At 44.4% G+C, this 19,343-nt stretch overlaps 1 protein-coding gene across 6 annotated transcripts in view; it reads right to left on the reverse strand.

The window, feature by feature from the left end:
• GBF1 (golgi brefeldin A resistant guanine nucleotide exchange factor 1) overlaps positions 1-19,343 on the reverse strand; it is a 218,814-nt gene that overhangs the window by 6,174 nt on the left and 193,297 nt on the right. For 4 of the 6 annotated variants that reach the window (XM_088154510.1, XM_088154507.1, XM_088154482.1 and 1 more), the window contains exons 32-35: positions 17,473-17,716; positions 13,559-13,758; positions 9,308-9,458; positions 5,625-5,755 (exon numbers count right to left, since the gene is read on the reverse strand). In XM_088154510.1, the coding sequence (XP_088010636.1) occupies positions 5,625-5,755; positions 9,308-9,458; positions 13,559-13,758; positions 17,473-17,716 (726 nt within the window). The remainder of the gene's footprint in view (positions 1-5,624; positions 5,756-9,307; positions 9,459-13,558; positions 13,759-17,472; positions 17,717-19,343) is intronic. The other 2 variants (XM_088154511.1, XM_088154498.1) reach the window with 1 other exon arrangement.

Genomic DNA, 19,343 nt, shown 5'->3' on the forward strand with positions numbered 1-19,343 from the left:
TGAAGAAAGAAACGGAAACTCTAATATACAGGTTGCAAGCAAGTCAGGACTCAAGCCCTGATAGACTGGAGGAGGAAGCAGACTGACTCAACAATAGATAAATGGCATTATTAAAAAAAATGTCCTCCTATAGGCCAAAAATAGGCACCGGTTTCTATTAATCTCCACTTTAGACTTGTTTACTTTGTCCTGGCCTGCACACCCACAAGCCAGTGAATTCATGATCAGAATTATGATCAGAGATTCATAGTGCTGTTAGGGAGATATCCATAATTCAAAATGTAAGAAAGGTCTGACTGGAGGGGTGGGGGTGGGGTGGAGAGGAACTTGGGTAGTCTGTTGCTTTTTGATAGTCCAACTGCCTTTGAACTTTCTCCACAGCAGCAGCAATCCCAAACTGTCTTCATTCCAGCTGGTCATTGTAAGTAACTGTAACTTAGAATTGCTTCCTGAATTTGCTTCCTGTCTTCTCTTCCCTGTTCATTACCAACATTGTTTTCCCTTTCTACAAATGTTTCTAAGCTGCTCTGGGAGCTTTTTTGGCTAAAAACACTAAGTAACATTCTCTGTATCATAGCAAAAGCTTCTTATATAATACAAAAATCCCTTTCATAGCCAGTTTTGAATTTACAGTCGCTGAAATGTTAAGATGAAGTTCCATCAAAATCTCACATTTACAGTATGTATGTTAATGTGCAATACTGTTTGACAGTAGTAAATAGGAAATTTCCCATTTGGCATGATTACCTGGAATGTCATTCAAAGTGACAGTAAAACTTCCTATCTGATTTATCTAGCAACAATTAAGATGAGATCATCCTTATATCCCACACCAACTGAGTTATCCTTGAGTTATTTATTTCAACTATTTCTATCCAAACATTCCATATAATGTTTAAAGTAATATGTTATCATTAACAGTACAAATAAACAGCATATAACTGAATAAATTCCATGCATATAGCAATTTTCGCCACCTCCTAGGGGTGAACTGGGTGTGGAGGGGACCTTGGAGGGGTTTTCCCCCTCAGATGCAAGCCCTGGGACGGAGCAGCGGAGTGTGGCGGAGAGAGCGCAGTGGAGAGTGGCAACACCGGGCGAGCAACAAGCAGCAGACCTGGCGAACTCCGGTGCAGTTTTGGTGCGGGGCAGCGGGCCCCATCGATCCCCAGAGCAGGGCAGGGAGCTCTACCAGACTCTGGCATGGGCAGCAATCCGCAATGAGGTTTGGGTCAACGTGGTGGGTCCTGGGAAACACCGGTGAGTAGTGGCAAGCCCGTTGAGTTCTGGAGCGGTGCGGAGAGTTCTGCCGGGCCCCGATGTGGGCAGCGACCGGCAGTGAGCCTTAAGACTACCCGGCCCCTGTGGGGCACAGCAAGCTGTGGGGAGCCCAGAAGAACCGCAGCACGGCGTGGCAGGCTCCAGTGACCAGCAGCGCAACGCGATGAACTCTGGCAGAACTTGGCACGGCATTTCCAACCCCAGGCCCAGTGGGCCCAACGGCCCAATGGACTCCAGGCCTAGCAGGCTCAGCAGGCCCCAGCGAGCCCAGTACAGTGTGGCGAATCCCAGCAGGCCCCGATGCAGGGCGGCTATCCAACTGTGGAGGAAGATCCCTAGGCTTTGGAGGAATAGTTGGGCAGCAGGGGGGCGCTGGAGAGCATATCAATTGACTCTTGTTTTCAAGATGGGCGAACTGGAGTTTCAGGACCTAGCCACCCCTATTTAATCCCACTCAGCGCCAGTGCAGAGCCATAGTATCTAGCCAGTGTGTATCTAGGACTCCCTCCTGGTAGTGAGAGTTTGGGGGGGAGTCTAGGAGCATATGAGGATGTGAGGGTCCACCTGCTGGGTGAAAGCCAGGAGGTGTGAGCAAGTGTATGGGATGCCCGCCCTGCTGACTAGTGAGAGAGGTCATCCAGGAGGGCAGAGTGTGATTGTGGTGTGAGGTTGGTGGGGGGTGGGCCCCAGCCAGTGCCGAGAGCATGAGCTGGTGCGTGGGCGGGATCTCCCCTCACCTGGGAGTGTTTGGTTTTGAATGTGGATGTTTGATTGGATGGAGGGACCTTCGCCCTGGATCGGGGACTGAGGGCCCGGGATTGGAGGTATTGGGGCCTGGCACCCCTGGGGATGATGCGGTGGGCTACACTATCGAGGTGGTGATGGGTAGGGGACGATATGGTGCGAGGAGGGCAGGCCATCTTTGGGGAAGATGCCCCCGGTGTGTGCTACTGGTAGCGTGTTCCGGCCCTCCTTGCTCGCTACCAGGCCCTGACCAGCAGGTTCATAGGGGCCCTGGGCTCCAGCTGCTGCTGCTTAATGCCAGGTCAGTTAAAAACAAGGCCCCCCCCCATATGTGACTTGATCACTGAGGAGGGGGCGGACCTGGCATGTATTACTGAGACCTAGCTGGGGCCTGAGGGGGTGCCCCCCTTGGAAATGTGCCCAGCTGGGTTTATGGTGTGGCACCAGCTGAGATGCCAGGGCAGGGGAGGAGGGATGGCTGCTGTCATCCGAGAGTCTCTGGTGGCCTTCAGGGACATTGCTCCAGAAGTTTCTGGCTGTGAGACACTGTTTCTTAGGTTGGGTTCCTGCGAACAGTTGGGAGTGCTGCTACTGTACCAGCCTCACTGCTGTGTGGCAACCTCCCTGCCTGAGCTGCTGGAGGCCATCTCGGGGCTGGTGGTGGAGTTCCCTAGGCTTATGGTTCTGGGGGACTTCAACCTGCCGTCCCTGGGATGGGCCTCGGAGGCGGCTCGGGAGTTCATGGCTACCATGGCAGCCATGGGCCTGTCTCAAATTGTGCGGGACCCAACCCGAGACAGTGGCCACATGCCGGATTTGGTTTTCTTGTCGAAGCAATGGCAAAGTGATCTGAGGGGAGATTTACAGCTTTTCCCGCTGTCATGGTCAGATCATGTCCTGGTGACCCTGAGTTTCTCCTATGCCACCCCCCTCCACAGGGAGGCAGGACCCATGCGACTGGTCCGCCCCCAGCACCTGATGGAGCCGTCAGGGTTCCAGAGGGAGCTGGGGAGTGTTCCCGTTGATCTGCTGCACGGTCCAGAGGAGGCCTTGGCTGCTGCTTGGAATAGGGAGGCAGCTGGGGCCTTGGACAGGATCGCGCCTATGTGACCTCTCTTGCCATATCGGCCCCGACACTCCCCATGGTTCACGGAGGAGTTGAGGGTGCTGAAGAGGGTCAGGAGACGTCTAGAGCACCGCTGGAAGAAGACAAAGACCGAATCCGACTGAACACAGGTTAGAGCCGCTATCAAGATCTACATTGTGGCAATAAGAGCGGCAAAGCACCAATACTTCTCTTCCCTTATCACATCTGCAGAGTGCCGCCTGGCGGCCCTGTTTGGGATCACTAGATCCCTCCTTGGTAAGGGGGATCTGGAGATTCATTTGCAGGGCCCCATGGAGGAATTTTCAGAGCACCTGCAGGATAAAATCTCTCGGATTCGTTCCAAGTTAGACTCCAAGTGTGGCACAGGGTTTGGGGAGATACTGGGGGATTGTTCTTGCCCAGTTATCTGGGAATGGTTTGATCTTGTTGTTCCTGAGGAAGTGGACAGGATCCTCCAGACTGTGAGGGCCACCACTTGTCATCTGGACCCATGCCCCTCCTGGCTGGTTAAAGCAGTTCGGGAGGTAACATGCAGTTGGATCCAGGTGATAGTTAATACATCCTTGCAGGAGGGAGTGTTTCCAGCGCCCTTTAAAGAGGAGTTGGTGCACCCCCTCCTCACGAAGCCCTCCCTGGATCCTACCATACTGGACAATTTCCGTCCAGTCTCCCACCTCCCCTTTTTGGGGAAGGTGGTTGAGAAAGTCGTGGCATCACAGCTCCAAAGGGTTCTGGAGGAAACGGATTATCTGGACCCTTATCAGTCAGGTTTCAGGCCCGGTTATGGAATGGAAACGGCATTGGTCGCACTTATGGATGATCTCTGGTGGGAGCGGGATGGTGGAAGTGTGACCATCCTTGCTCTCCCAGCGGCTTTCGATACTGTCGACCACGGTATCCTATTGTGACAGCTCAGGGAACTGGGGGTGGGCGGCACAGTATTGTGCTGGTTCACCTCCTTTCTTCAGGGCCGATTCCAATCGGTGGTGATAGGGAGCGAGAGGTCCCATCCTCGGCCCCTCCTCTGTGGGGTGCTGCAGGGTTCGGTTCTCTCTCCGCTCCTTTTCAACATTTACATGAAACTGCTGGGTGAGATCATCCGTCATCATGGGATGAGGTATCATCAGTATGCTGATGATACTCAATTATATATCTCCATTCCTGGTGAGGTAAGTGATGCTGTGACCGCCCTCTCGTGGTGCCTGGAGGCTGTGAGGGTCTGGATGGGGAACAACAGGCTCCAGCTGAATCCTGGTAAGACGGAGTGGCTGTGGGTTAATGGCTCCCCTATATCCGGGACGTTGTCATCATTGGTGCTGGATGGGGTAGTACTGCCCCTGACAGACCCAGTGCATAATCTGGGGGTCCTCCTAGACTCATGGCTCCTGGTCGAAGAGCAGGTGGCAGCTGTGGCCATGAGGGCTTTCGTACAACTTCGGGTTGTGCACCAGTTATGCCCCTTCCTGGATCGGGATGCCCTTCGAACGGTCACTCATGCTCTTGTTATCTCCCAGATAGACTACTGCAATGAGCTCTACACGGGGCCACCCTCGAAGGGTATCCGGAAGCTTCAGCTGGTCCAGAATGCAGCCGCGTGGGCTATTTTTGGGGCCTGAAGAAGGACCCATATAACACCATTGTTCCATGAGCTGCATTGGGTACCAGTTTGCTTCTGGGTCCAATTCAAGGTATTGGTTATCACCTTTAAAGCCCTACATGGCATGTAGGCGGTCACCTGAGGGACCAACAAGGCGTTGGTTATCACCTTTAAAGCCCTACATGGGAGAGGCAGTCACCTGAGGGACCGCCTCTCCCCTACGACTTCAACCCATCCCACCCAATCCCACAGAGAGTGCATGCTCCGGACCCCCTCAGCAAAAGAACTCTGACTAGCGGGGTCCAGAAGGCGGGCCTTCTCTGCTGTAGCCCGCGCCCTTTGGAACATCTTGCCCCCAGAGGTGAGACAGGCCCCCTCACTCCTGGCCTTTCGGAGGGACATGAAGACCTGGCTCTGCCATCTGGTCTGGGGTGGGGAGGGAGGTCATCAGATGTGGGTTGGCTAGTCCCCTAGAGGCCTGGTGTTGCTGCCTTGAACCATCGGCCTCCTGGATTTTTTTCCTTTTATTTTTGTAAATGTGTGCTGTTATAAATTTTAATTGTATGGCTATTTATTGTTTTAATATGTTGTGAGCCGCCCAGAGTCCCCCATTGGGGGGAGGTGGGCGGGGACAAGTTTAATAAATAAAATAAGTAAATAAATAAAACTAAATCTCTCCCAAATATGGCCTAATCATAGAAAAACAATTATTAAAATTTTCTAATTTTTTTTGTAACTTATTGCAATCTTTCATATCTAATAAAACAATTGGTTGTGGTGGCTATTTCACTTAAATTTCCAAGACGCTGTGATCAGAGTGAGTCCAATCATTACTATCTCTGAAAAGCTGAGTCATTCCTCTACCCAGAATTCCCTGTAATGAAGACGCATTACCTTATTGAAACAGGATTCCCATTCCAAAGCATCAAGAGCTTGCAGATCATGCACAAGAAGAGCCCGCTGCAGGTAGGTCAGCGCCTGCATCCGCACTTGCCGTCTTGCATCACAACACAAGCAAGCAATGCCTGCACAGAAGACAAAATGATGTGGAAAAGAACTATTAATTTATTCTTGGTCAACAAAGTCCAGAGCTTTCTTATATTCCTCTCACCTCTTCCAAAGCAACATGAAAATGTTGTGGCATACTCAAAGTAACAAAGGCAAAGCCAAAGGCAGAGTTCCAGTGTTTTACAGTATTATGTCTGAGCAATGATTCTCACAGTAGTTGGTTTATAGATGACCTGGAGTCAGAAGGCACCCCCAGGAACCTGATAGAACCAACTACGTTTCAGAGGGAGCTTGGGGAATTCTCTGAGACTCTGCTGAACTCCACAGTTCAACTGCGGCCTTAGTCACCCCTTGGAATGAGAGGGCAATGTCGGCCTTGGATTGAATTGTGCTTGTGTGGCCTCTCCTGTTTATGGGAGCTCCCTGGTTTTCAGAAGAGCTCCAGGAGATGAAATGACAGAAGAGATACCTAGAATGTCACTGGAGAAAGTTGAGGAGGGGGTCCAACCAAGCATCGAGGTGATGAGAGAATGTTTTGGCTCTTAGTGCATCTGTAGAGTGCTGGCTGGCAGTCCAGTTCAAAGTGATTTGGGCTCTGTTAGGGAAGGAAGGGTCAGGGGGACATCTGCAAGGCCCCTATACATCACAGAAAGCTTTGACCTGGATTCTGGTAGTGCATGCCTCATTGTGACTGAGGCATGGTCTGGCTTGGTTATCTGGGAGGAGTTTGAGTCTGTAAATCACAATAAAGTGGGCAGGGCCGTTGGGGCTAGGAGCACAGCCATCTGTTTATTAGAAACTTGTCCCTCCTGGTTGGACAAGCCCTCCCAGAAGACAATGTGTGCTTGAGTGAGGGTGTGGTTTTGCCAGCTCTTAAGGAAGCAGTTGTCTGCTCTCCTCCTCAAGAAATCATCACCAGATCCAACAGTATTAGATAATTTCCAGTCAGTCCCTAACCCTTCCCTTTTAGGGAAAGCTGCAGGGAATGTGGTCAGGACTACAGCTTCAGGATAAAACCCCGGCAGGCCTAAGATGTGGTCAGAGGATCCATCTTGGCCTTTTTTTGGCTTCTTAGCAGCTTTCAGTACCATCAATCATGGTATCCTTCTGAACCAGCTCAGCTGGTTGGGAGGGGGGGGCGGGGACGCTGTTGTGGTGCTTCGCCTCTGTAAGGTTTGCCCCGTTCAACAGAGAAACTCCCGTGACACGTGTGGTTCACAAAAGAGGTTTACTCATGCGTAACGTAGCAGTCACAAGCAAAGCCAGGACTGGCTTGGTACATTTACATTACTCCTTTATAGTTGTCTCAATCCCCCCGCGGGCCCCGTTGCTAGGTTACATATTACAAATTAGATTGCCCCCTGTAATCCCCCCCTTCTGCTGGAATGGCAGGTTCAGCCCAGTTCTCTTGTTTCTTTGATTGTTGTTGCCCATGGCGTGGTCGTTGCCTTCGTTGGGGCTTCTGTCGCGCGCACAGCCAGGAGCATCCCCTCGCGCGCTGATCTCTTCCTCAATTCACTGATCTCTCCTTTGTCCAAAGCGCCCGCGGCCCTCTGGCGTTAACACAACGCATCCGCTCCAGATTAGTGAAGTGGCGCCAGGTGGCCCATTCATTAGCTTGCGGTTTCGCATTTCCTCTTTCTGCGCTAGCGCTCGAGCGGTGAAATTGACTAAAGCGCGGCTGGGCAAGTTCCTAGGTGTGTGGTGCAGGCTGAACCTGACACTCCTCCTCCTATGGGGTTAGTTCCAGTGAGTACTGGGAATAGAAATCTCAATATTCTCCCTACCCCTATTTAACATCTACAAGAAACTTTTTGGTAAGGTTATCCAGCAGCATGGCATTAGTTAATATATCTCAACCCTGGGTCATGTAATGTCGTCAAGGTTCTCATAACTGGAAGTGATAGGAGTCTGGATGGTAGCAAACAAGCTTAGGCTCAATCCTAGCAAGACCGTGGCTGTGGATTTGGGGGCTACTGAGCTACAGAGTTCTGCATGGAGTTGCCCTATTCCAGATAGACTGGTGCCCAATCTGAGAGTCTTCCTAGATTCTTGGGTCCTGCACAAGGTTTTGCACAAATTCACTTGTGTGTCACTTACACATGTTCCTGGATTGGAAGGGGACTTACTCACAGTCACTCACTGTGTACCATTTATAGTCAGGCACTACATAGCAACCACATTTGTTCTGCCCCAGTTGACAGAGATACTCAACAGATGGCATTCAGGAGACTGAATGAGATGAATAGACAAATTAAAAAATATATTAATTTCCTAGGAGGACCTATTAAAAGTCAGACCACAAAAACAGAACACCAGAACACCACTAGTTTTCACCTACAATGCACAGCTAAAGCCATTAAATAAGCTACAGCACATACTGGACCATGACACTGAACTTTCTCAGGCACTGAGTGGCAGGCCCATACCTGTATACAGACAACTCCCCAACCAAGTAAATTCTTACAAGCAACAAGAAACAATAGGACAATGATGCTAACATGGGAGCCAGACCCTGCAACAAATCCAGATACCCACTTTGTCCCCACGTTCACCAACAGCATCATCACAGGCCCCAACAACTTCATACTCAAAATTAGAAGTGTGTTCACATGCTCTTGCTTAATATGATATAAGCCATCATTTGCCAGCAATGCCTTTCTGGATTTTATGAAGAACACACCAAACATTGTGCAAAAGAATTAATGGATACAAGTTGACATCAAGACTCAGAACAAGGATAAAGTAATATTGGAGCATTTTAACCTCCCAGGACTGATCTCAAAGTAGTCATTTGGGAAAAAAGAAATTTTACCACCACAACTGAGCAAGAGATTTCTGAAACTTGTATACATCAAAATATTTCAGGCTATTCTGCTTAACCAAGCTGGTATGCCCTCCCTCCTCCCTCGTGAAGACCAATCTAAACTACATGAGTTTAGCTATTCTTTGCATTTGATGAAGTGAGCTACAACTGTAATAAAACGTATTACAGGTAGTCCTCAGGTTATGACAGTGCTGAACACGCAACGGGCCTTAGGACGAGTCCTTGGAGTTCCAGCTGTTGCAGCATCCCCGCAGTCATGTGATTTTGATCTGGGTGCTTGGCGCCTGGCTCGCAATTATGTGGGGCATGGTCATGTGATTGTAATTTCCAACATTCCTTGGCAGCATCCCAAAAAGCAAAGTCAATGGGGAAGCCAGCAGGAAGTCAGAAGTTGCGGTCACATGAGGTCCTCGCTTAACAACCCATACAGTCCTCGTTTAACAATGCCAACTGGAACTGCTGAAATTGCCGTTGCTAAGTAATGTGGTTGCCTAGGACACTATATAATTGTGTTGCTTAGCAAGAGAGTTCCCATTCCCAACTGCTGTCATAACCTGAGGACTACCTGCAGTTGAAAATGGTGCTACCAGATTCTTTTTGGTTTTGGCTACCAAAGACCAACACGGGTCTCTTAACGAAGGCTAATAAAAAGGTTTATCTCATTTACTGGTAATGATCACTCCTTCTGGCCAAAAGAAGTCAAACTCTACAGATACCATGTTCTAAATTGTGCTAATTTTACCTTGCAACAATGGGCACCAACAATTGGTCCATAATGCTCGAGAATTTGCTTCTATTTTCTTCTCTGAAACTTCCAGATGGTGCTGCTCTTCTGCCCAAGAACTGTAGATGGTAGCAGCTCGTGTATGAAGGGTATGCATTAGGTCCAACAACTATAAAAGAAATAAGAACAAATATATTGATCTTGTTTTTAAAACAAATAAAAAGTCTTCACTATATTTAGGATTAAGTATTACCAATATTCTATTCATTTTATATATCCAGGTAGTCCTCATTTAATGACTGCAATAGGGACTGGAAAATTGGTTGTTAAGCGGGGCAGTTGTTAAGCGAATCACTACATGACAAGACCCAATTTTACAACCATTTTTATGACAGTCATTAAGCGAATCACCATGGTCATTAAGCAAATCACATGGTCGTTAAATGAATCCAGCTTCTCCAATGGACTTTTTTTGCTGGAATTTGTTTAACAATTGCATGATTCGCTTAATGACCATCGTAAAAAAGTTGCAAATTGCGATCACTGTAAGTATGTGTAAGTATGAGCACAGGTTGTAAAGCACAAAAGTGCTTTACAAAAGTCCTAGGCCATCGTAACTTTGGACCATCATTAAATGAGTGGTCGTTAAGTGAGGACTACCCATATGAAAATGAAACAAGTCCTCATAAAAAAAGTTATGAAGTCTCAAGAGATGTAGAAAAGAACCTGGATGCTTCCTCCTACAGAATGAATTCTAATTACAGATTTTTCTTTAAATAAACAAAAATATGTATTTATTTAAAATATTTCCAGATTGCATTTGAGGAAAAGCCCCTTTCGCATAGTTTTATTAGGAATAGAGATTTCTGGGGTATTTAATACAATTGAAAGTATCGTCTTTGTACATAGCTGGCTCATCAACTAGAATACCTTTGATATTTTCAGAATTTCTAACAGCACAAGTTGTTTTAAATTCTAATAGATTCTAAACTAAACATAAAGAAAAGAAGATATGGAACACATATAGTACATATGAAGGCACAGTTTGATAAGGGGAGATGACACTCTGTTAGTAATCAGTTGTGAATAAAGGGCTAAATGAAAAAAAAATTCATTTTTGAAGAAAGCCATAATTAGTCACAGAGCCTCCCATGCCATCACGTAGTATACTATATTGCAAGTTTTCTCAGCATCTTGAATGAATTTTTGGATTCTATTTTGAGATAAAGCTATGATATCAATTAAATCCTAGAAAAACTCAGTGAGCTGGATGAACAACATGACCACTTTAATTGTAGGAATTGCAAAGTGGAGTGCAACTGATATGCAGTATGCATATGAACTTAAAATTAAAATCTGGGCAAATGCATTTTATCAAAGTTTTGCAGGAGACATTGCGGCCGAAAGGCAGCTGGATGTAGGATCTAGACTACTCCTAATTCTCTCTGGATAGAAGAGAGATCTTGAGATTACCTTCATGCATTCCAGACAGCTATTTTTTCTTTTGTGAGTCAGCAGCAGAAACTGTTGTTTTTGCAGCCGCTTGCAATCAGCTGGGAGTTGTGGGTTCCATCATACTCTGAGCTGTTAATGTAGCCTTTTTAAGGATAAGTCCTTAAAGTTCATCCAAACCTCATCTTTTTAATCACCTTGGAGTTTAATTTTTTTTTTTTTTTACTGTTTCATTAAGACTGAAAAACCTTCACAGCTGAAAGCTGGACATTTGCTGGGTGAGTTCTCTTCAGTCCGTTTAAAAAGAAAGAAAATAACGTGTTTCCAGTTTGATAAGATCTTTATTTTTTGTAATATATAAAAAAGGGGGAATTACAGTGTTGTTCTTTGGAAAGTTATTAAACGCTAAGGATTTGGATGAAATTGATTTAAAGAAAGACTTGGAAGTTAATCAAAAAGATCCTCTTGTATGGGAAAGAACCTTATGTTTACATTTCAACCTGATAACAAAGCCTTGAAGATTAATCACTAGAAAACACCAGATGGCCACCTTAAATGAAACATTTTATAAATTGGCTCAAGAAATCCTAGGAATATTTAACTCTGTACTGGAACCAAAAGTTGCTACTGAAGAGAAAGTTCCTTAGAAAATAACTGAAATGGATTTTAAGGTGGACTTAAAAATTATAATCTATAAGAAAGAGATGGAAATATTAGATTTACAAATAGAATTGGATAATCATTTGCAAATTAAAAAAGATATACAAATAATATACCAAAAGAGGGATGTGGATTACCTGTTTAAATTGGAATATAAGAGACTTCTAGGAGTCTGTATGGACATTGAAAATATATATGGACTTTGATAAAAATGACAAGGATTTCAAGAGAAGAGACAAGAATAATAGAAGAAAACAGATATTAGAACTTTATCTATGGGATTCAAGGATTGATAGGAGGAAGAAGAAAAAATATAAAACTGGTTTATTTGATTATGGTTAAGTAATGGTTTGTTATATTCGGTGATGCTTAATGGTTACTTTGACTGGATAACTCTTTTTGAAATGTCCAGTTGGGTATAATGAATTAGTTTGTAATATCTATGTTACTATTTTTGGTATACGAATAAGGGATTGTTATTTCTGGTAGTGTTTAATAGTTTTTTGGGTTTAACTTTTTTTGGTAATGTTTAATTGTTAATTGGGTTTAATAATGGGTTGCTATGTTGGGTGATGAGTAATGATTAGTTTTTTATTCGTTTGTAATGTTTAATTGTCAATTGTGATGAGATTTTGATTATTAAGAGAGAGATTGAGGAATTATGTTTAAATGGAAAGGGGGACTGAGTGCTTATGTTGCTAGTTATGTCTGTTAAACTTTATACCTTTTGTTGATTAATCAGGAGGTCTTTTATGGGTTTATAGAATGGGGTGAAGAATGGAATGAAGATGTATTTCATAGTATTTTAAGAGAGAATGATAAGTTGTTAATGTTGTATATACTTGCTGGGGATGAAGGGGGAAGTTTTTTCTTACAACTTTTTGGGGGGGATTTTTTTTCTTTTTCTTTGCACTGTATTATATTTTTAAAAAACTATTTGTGTATTTGATTTTGTTTTATCTGTTTTATATAATCTTCAATAAAAATTATTTAAAAAAAAAGAATTCCTTTTAATGGAAAGGGATGGAGCAAGACTGGCAACTTGTTTTTTGACAACTATGGAAATTTCACATTATGTAAAAAGGACTATATTTCATTATCTGAAAAAACTTTCAACTACAGAGTTAAAAATAAAACTTAAAAAAAACTTTTATAGACAAAGCCTATACAAGTATTACAGATATATATGATAGAGAATTACTCAGCTTAATCTGCTTAACGACAGTTAACATCATCCTCTCCTGTTGTGTTTTTAGTTTTTATCGTTTTAATGATTGTTTTATCTGTATTTATGGGTTTTTTTTTAATTGAGTGTTGTATGCTGCCCAGAGTCACTTTTTTTGTGAGATGGGTGGCCATATAAATATGATCGATCAATCAAACAATAAACATAAATAAGCGTAGAAGCTTAAACTTAAGATTTTGGCTCTTAGCTTTGTTTCAGTAACCTTCATAGTTGAGTGCCATTATTTTAACTGTTTGGTTTTTATTGCATTTTGAACAATTTTATGCTGCCCAGAACCTGTATTGACTGGGGAAGATGATAAATCTTGTTAAACAAACAAATAAATAAAATACACACATGAAAGTTACGATACACGAACATAGTTTTAAAGGCAGTCTGTTATGGTCTTCAAATGATTCCAAATAGAATGCTAATTTCCTCCAATCATAGGTCAACTGTTAGGACAAGTGTGCTAGCATTCAGTGCAGCTGCTCTGGACCAATTAATTAGTATTAGACACTGAAACCTTGAACTAACAACAGGTATCAAACAATCTTGTTTCTTTATCATATTTCTTGTTAAACAACTTTAAGAATCCATTAAAAAAGTGGTTGTTATATATTCTAAATTACCACTTGGATAGCCCAAACTTTGGGATTAGGTTTGGTTTACAGCATTCAAGGATGGAAGACTAAGCTTCCTTCCCTAACTGATATGCTAATCCAAACTACTCCTCAAACTAATATTCATAATTATAGGAAAGGCCTCATTGACAATCTGTGATTCAGATCTGATTCACTTTTCTCCTCTCATTATGAGCTATTTGTTTTTTTAAAAGTTACACAAAATTAAAAAATGTGAATATCTAGTTAGCTTATAGTTATTATACTAGAAAAACCACAGGGAGAGGAAGAAATCATGGCTATACTTACGTCCTGACTAACCTGTAAAGATACAGTGTGATAACTGGCTGGGACACTCTCATCCTCATCCTCATCCTCACTGGTGGTACGGTGCTGATGCTGGCTGGAGGTTTTAAAGTGCCTCAGAGAGTTTTCCTTTGCTTTCTTCTTAAATCGTGTTGATTTGGGGTCATATTTATGATTCTTTCGTTTCTCCTGGGACTTACATCCTACAAACACAATATACAGTGGTGCTTAAAAGTTTGTGAACCCTTTTGAATTTTCAATATTCAAAATATGTGATCTGTTCTTATCTAAAACTACATAAAGAGAACCCAGTTACACAAATCAGTCAAAAATATTATACTTGTTCATGTATTTATTGAGAAAAATGATCCAAAGCTACATATTTGTGTGTGGCAAAAGTATGTGAACCTCTAGGATTATCAGTTCATTTGAAGGGGAAATTAGAGTCAGGTATTTCAATCAATGGGATGATAATCAGGTGTGAGTGTGGGAGGTCTTGCCTTATTTAAAGAACAGAATTCTGGGTATTCACTATCAAAGTCTGATCTTCACAACACAGGAGATTTCTGAGGAACTCCAAAAAACAGTTGTTGATGCTCAACAGGCTGGAAAAGGTTACAAAACTATTTTCAAAGAGTTTGGACTCAACAAGTCCACTGTCAGGCAGACTGTGTACAAATGGAGGCAATTCAACACCACTGTTACCCTCCCCAGGAGTGGTCAACTAACCAAGATCACACCAAGAGCAAGGCCTGTAATGCTCTGGGTGGTCTCAAAGAACTCCAGGATAACATTTAAAGAACTAAAGGCCTTTCTTGAATTGGCGAATATTCATGAGACCACCATCAGGAGAACACTGAATAACAATGGTGTGCATGTCAGGGTTGCACTACTCTCCAAAAAGAAAATTGCTGCCTGTCTACAGTTTGAAAAAGAACACATGGATAAGCCAGAAGGCTACTAGAAAAATGTTCTGTGAATGGATCAGATCAAAATAGAAATTTTTGGCTTGAATGAGAAGTGTTATATTTGGCTAAAACCAAACAATGAATTCCAGAATAAGAACCTTATCCAATCTGTGAAACGTGGTGGAAGTATCATGGTTTGGGCTTGTTTTGCTGCCTCTGGACCAGGATACCTTGCTATCATTGATGGAACTGAATTCTGAATTGTACCAGCAAATTCTACAGGAAAATGTCAGGGTATCGGTCCATGAACTGAAGCTCAGCAGAAAGTGCAGAAAAACAATGACCCAAAACATCCAAGTTGTAGGACCAAAGAATGGTTAAAGCAGAAGAAAGTTAATGTTTTGGAATGGCCAAATCAAAGTCCTGACCTTAATCCTATAGAAATGTTGTGAAAGGAAGTTCAAGCAAGGAAGCCTCTGAGTTGAAGAAGGAACAGGCTAAAATTCCTCCAAGCCGATGTGTAGGATTGATTCGAAATTGGGGTGGGTGCGGACCAGTTACTGAAAGCAAAGGATTGCATACTTTTGCCATACATAGCTTTACATACATACATAGCTTTAGTTATTTGGACCATTTTCTTTATCTAGTTTTAGGACTTGTGTGGGGAATAGATCACGTTTTAGGTCATATTTATGCAGAAATATTGAAATTTCAAAGGAGTTCACAAACCTTTAAGCACTACTGTAGATATATAAATCTTGCATGCCTACTTTAAATGCAATCAATTTGAAGCTCTCAGTTTAAACAGTTTGCAACTGAAAAAGTAATACAAAAAAGAAGGAAAGCCCAAACGTTCCTTCTGGAATCTGTCAATGATTAATGCCTCTTTTTATTAATCATTCTTTATTACTTAGAGAAGCAATTATAAGAACTATATTTAAAAGGAAAAAAACAAGAAAACTTTTTTTACTCAACCCAAGAGTGACTGAGGTGATAGAAAAGGTGATGGTTCCTACCTAGTTTTTTTTGGGACGCAATTCATACTGGCTTTTAGCCAGGATATGGGACAGTACTGGTTGCCTAAATAGATAATTATGATGGATGTAATGAAAAAAAGTATGGCTCTACTAGTTTTCCTGGGGTTCTTAGCAACTCAGCAACAACACTAAGAAAAGGCTCACAGGAGATAACTTACTCTTGTATCACTTCTAAATGTCTTTATACCAATTCTTCAAGCCTTTATATTTGCAATTAGAATTATTTAAGGGACTTGCAGTTACTATTCTTTGAAGGGAAACACATATGTGAAGGAGGGTAAGGATTCCTTTTTCTGGGAGTAATCCAGATTGCTAGCTTAATTGACATGCTTTTCAAAGTCCCCCAAATTATATACAGGCAGTCCTCGACTTACAACCATTCATTCAGTGACTGTACAAAGTTATGGCGGTGCTGAACGAAGGGACTTATGACCGGTCCCCAAAGTTACGGCTGTTGCAGTGCCCCTGTGGTTGTGTGAACAGAATTCAGGTGCTTGGCACTCGCCCACGCTTACAACCACAGGGGCACTTCAACTCCCCCAACTCGCCTATCTCCCTCCCATGCACCTTTGGCCCCCTGCACTCCGAACTAGCTGACCTTTGCCATATTCTTGCTCCCACTGCTGATCAAGCATACCTGGCCTGGCCCTTTGTGAGCCTTTCTTCCCCAAGTCGCGCATAGTGGTTTCCTGGGTAAGATGGCTTCACGTGGCCAGCAGCTGCACTGCGAAGGGCCAGCCTGGGCATGCCTCGTCAGCAGCGGGAGCAAGAAGGTGGCAAAGGTCAGCTGGGGTGGTAGAGCACACAGGGCGGCAGGGGCCTCAGAGTGCAGGGTGGCGAGGGCGACTATGGCTAGGACTGGGCTGGGGCGGCTGCAGTTTCCCAGGGCGGCTGTGGCTTTGCGGTGCATTGCTGGGTCAGGCTAGGCTTCGCACTGTGGCTCAGGGGTTTCTTGCAGCCCCAGAGCTGCGATGTGCCAAGAAGCCCCTTTGTAATGAGCCATGATTCAGAGTCTGACTGACTTGACAGTGTTGCTCCAGCTGATCAGGAGATGGCTGTGGTTGATCAGCCTCAGATGCATCATGGCTGAATTATTCCTCAGGCTGACATTCCACAGGCTCAACTGGAGCAACACTGTCATAGTCAGAGCCTGAATCGTGACACCCTTTACGCCATGGTGCTGCACTGGGCTGGACTTCGTGCTGCAAAGGGCTTCATGTTGCACTGCAGCTCAAGTGCTTCTTGCAGCCCCAGAACTGCGGCATGCCAAGAAGCCCTTCTGTGCTACACAGCTAAGCTGGGCTGGGGCTGGGCTTTGCACTGCGGCTCAGGGGCTTGTTGCAGCCCCAGAGCTATGGCACACCAAGAAGCCACTTTGTGCTGTGTTGCTGGGCTGGGCTGGGGCTGGGCTTCATGCTGTGAAGCCTTTGCACTACAGCTCAAGGGCTTCTTGCAGCCCCAGAGCCAAGGCATGCCAAGAAGCCCTGGAGCTGCGGCACACCAAAAAGCCCCTGAGCTGTGTGGTTCTACGGCTGCTTGCTGCCCTGCAAGGCAGGGTGCAGGGTGTCCAAAAGGGCAGAGATGGGGGGGAATAGGCAGTTGGGGGGGAGTTGGGGGGGAGTTGAAGGGGAGTCAGTCCCTTACCTTGGAAGAACTGAAGCTCGGGACTAAGAGGGACCAAGCCATTCTGGGTTGGTCCTCAGCTAATGACTGGTGGAATTTGGTTAACCACGGCAACAGGGAGTGCCAAGATTGCCATCACTCAGTGATGCAGTCATGTGACACCGCACTTTACGACCATATCACTTAGCAATGGAAATTCTGGTCCCAATTGTGGTTGTAAGTCAAGGACTACCTGTAGATATTACCTTGTTGTTTTAAAAAAATTAATTGATGATGATGATGATACATAGTAGTAGTAGTAGTAGATGGAGCTCTGGAGCCATATAGAAATAATAGAAATCTGGCTTACCTCCATTCAGGCTGGCTTCTACAAAGATGCGGATTGTTTTGACGCATAGCTCAAAGTTTTCAGGAGTGACATGTGCTGCATCTCGCACAATAAAAGATAAAGACTCAACACACTTCATGAGAGATTTGGTATTATGTGGGCCCAGGTCCATTCCCACAGTCAGACTGTATTGATTCACCAGGGGAGAACTGCCTAGTCTGGAGAGTCCAGCCATGGCTGAATTATCAATGTCATCTTTCCCAACCTGTGAAACAGAGAGTATTCAAAGCTTACAGGAAACCACTTATTCTAACTAAAGCTAATACAGTGGTACCTCGAGTTACGAATTTAATCCGTTCCATGACTCTGGTTGCAACTTGAATTGGTCGCAACACGAGGCAAATTTTCCCATAAGGTTCAATGTAATTACCGTTAATCTGTTCTGGCGTGGAGGACAGGGAGGCGGCTATTGCTTGGAGGGAGAGTCAGGAGCGGAAAAATGGCCGCAGACCACGTGTCAGGGGCGGAAAAATGGCCGCAGACCACATGTCAGGGGCAGAAAAATGGCCGCGGACCACGTGTCAGGGGCGGAAAATGGCCGCGGACCACGTGTCACGGGAGGGAAAATGGCCGCGGATCCGGTTCGTAACTCGAGGTGGTTCGCAACACGAGGTAAATTTTTGGGGCCGGAGCTGGTCGTAACATGAAAAATTTGTAAGCAGAGGCGTTTGTAACTCGAGGTACCACTGTATAATGGTTTTCTCTTTTTTTTAATACATTTTTTATTAAGAATTTTAATTACAATAGTAAAAATTAATACACACTAAACTTCGAGAAAAAGAAGAGAATGGAAAAATGAATAAAAAGTGCAGGAAAAAAAAGAAAAAGAATATAATAAAGAAAAAAAAGAAAGATATAAAGAAGTGATATCTGTCAGATTCAGCCTAGGAAGCACACACTGCTAACGCAGAGCCGTTGGTCAGTTTCACCACCTACACTGCTAGCGCAGAGCCGTTGGTCAGTTTCACCGCCTACACTGCTAGCGCAGAGCCATTGGTCAGTTTCACCGCCTCAGGCAATAGGTGATCAAGGCAAGGAAACAAGGCAACCGCAGATAAACTACCGACAGGGGATGGGTAGTTAACTCGCAGCAGGGAGTCATCTAGAAGCTGCAAACTAGAGTGCAGCCAGCTCCCCAGGCAACTCTGGTTTACAGTACACTGGGAGCGCAGCAATCCAGAGGCAATCAGCGAGCAATTAGAAACCAGATTAAAACAGCCACTCCAACTCACCATAAGAAAAGCTCCAGGAATGCAAGGGCAAGGCAGACAGAAGAAGAAGATTACAACACAACAGAAACCGCCTGAATCTGCCGTCAAGGCGAGGGGAAGGAAGATCGCAATGGGCAGATGGGTAGCCCAGGGCAAGGGCAAGGGGCGGAACCGAGGGGTACTGCGGGTAGGGGGGAACCCTATAAAACTATTCTAAGAAACCATGCCAGGCCAATCCTGGCTTTGTCTGTAACCACTACGCATTACACCTCAATAAACTAGCTTTCATCCGAGCCTGTGCCTCACAAGGTTTCTGTTCAGCAACAAATCCAGCGAACCTTACAATATCCAACCTTCATCACAAGTATAACTCTTCACCCCCTATAAGGTCACAAACAGATATCTCTTTATCCCATATCCCATCCCTTATATATAAGCAAATCCATAAAACATCAACTTTTCAATCCTAGTGTCAGCAAAAAGTTCATAAAGGTTGTCGGAACTTTGCAAAAAAGTCTTATTTTAACCTTGATCAAATAAATCAACGTTATATTCCTTCCTTTTACTTCCAACAGTCTTAATCTTTAATTCAATCAAAGATTATTGTAGGATTTGATTTCT

Source organism: Python bivittatus, unplaced genomic scaffold (genome assembly GCF_059951505.1).
Source record: "Python bivittatus isolate LINGU-HERP-01145 unplaced genomic scaffold, Pbiv_v1 ctg000050_np1212, whole genome shotgun sequence".
Taxonomy (NCBI): domain Eukaryota; kingdom Metazoa; phylum Chordata; class Lepidosauria; order Squamata; family Pythonidae; genus Python; species Python bivittatus.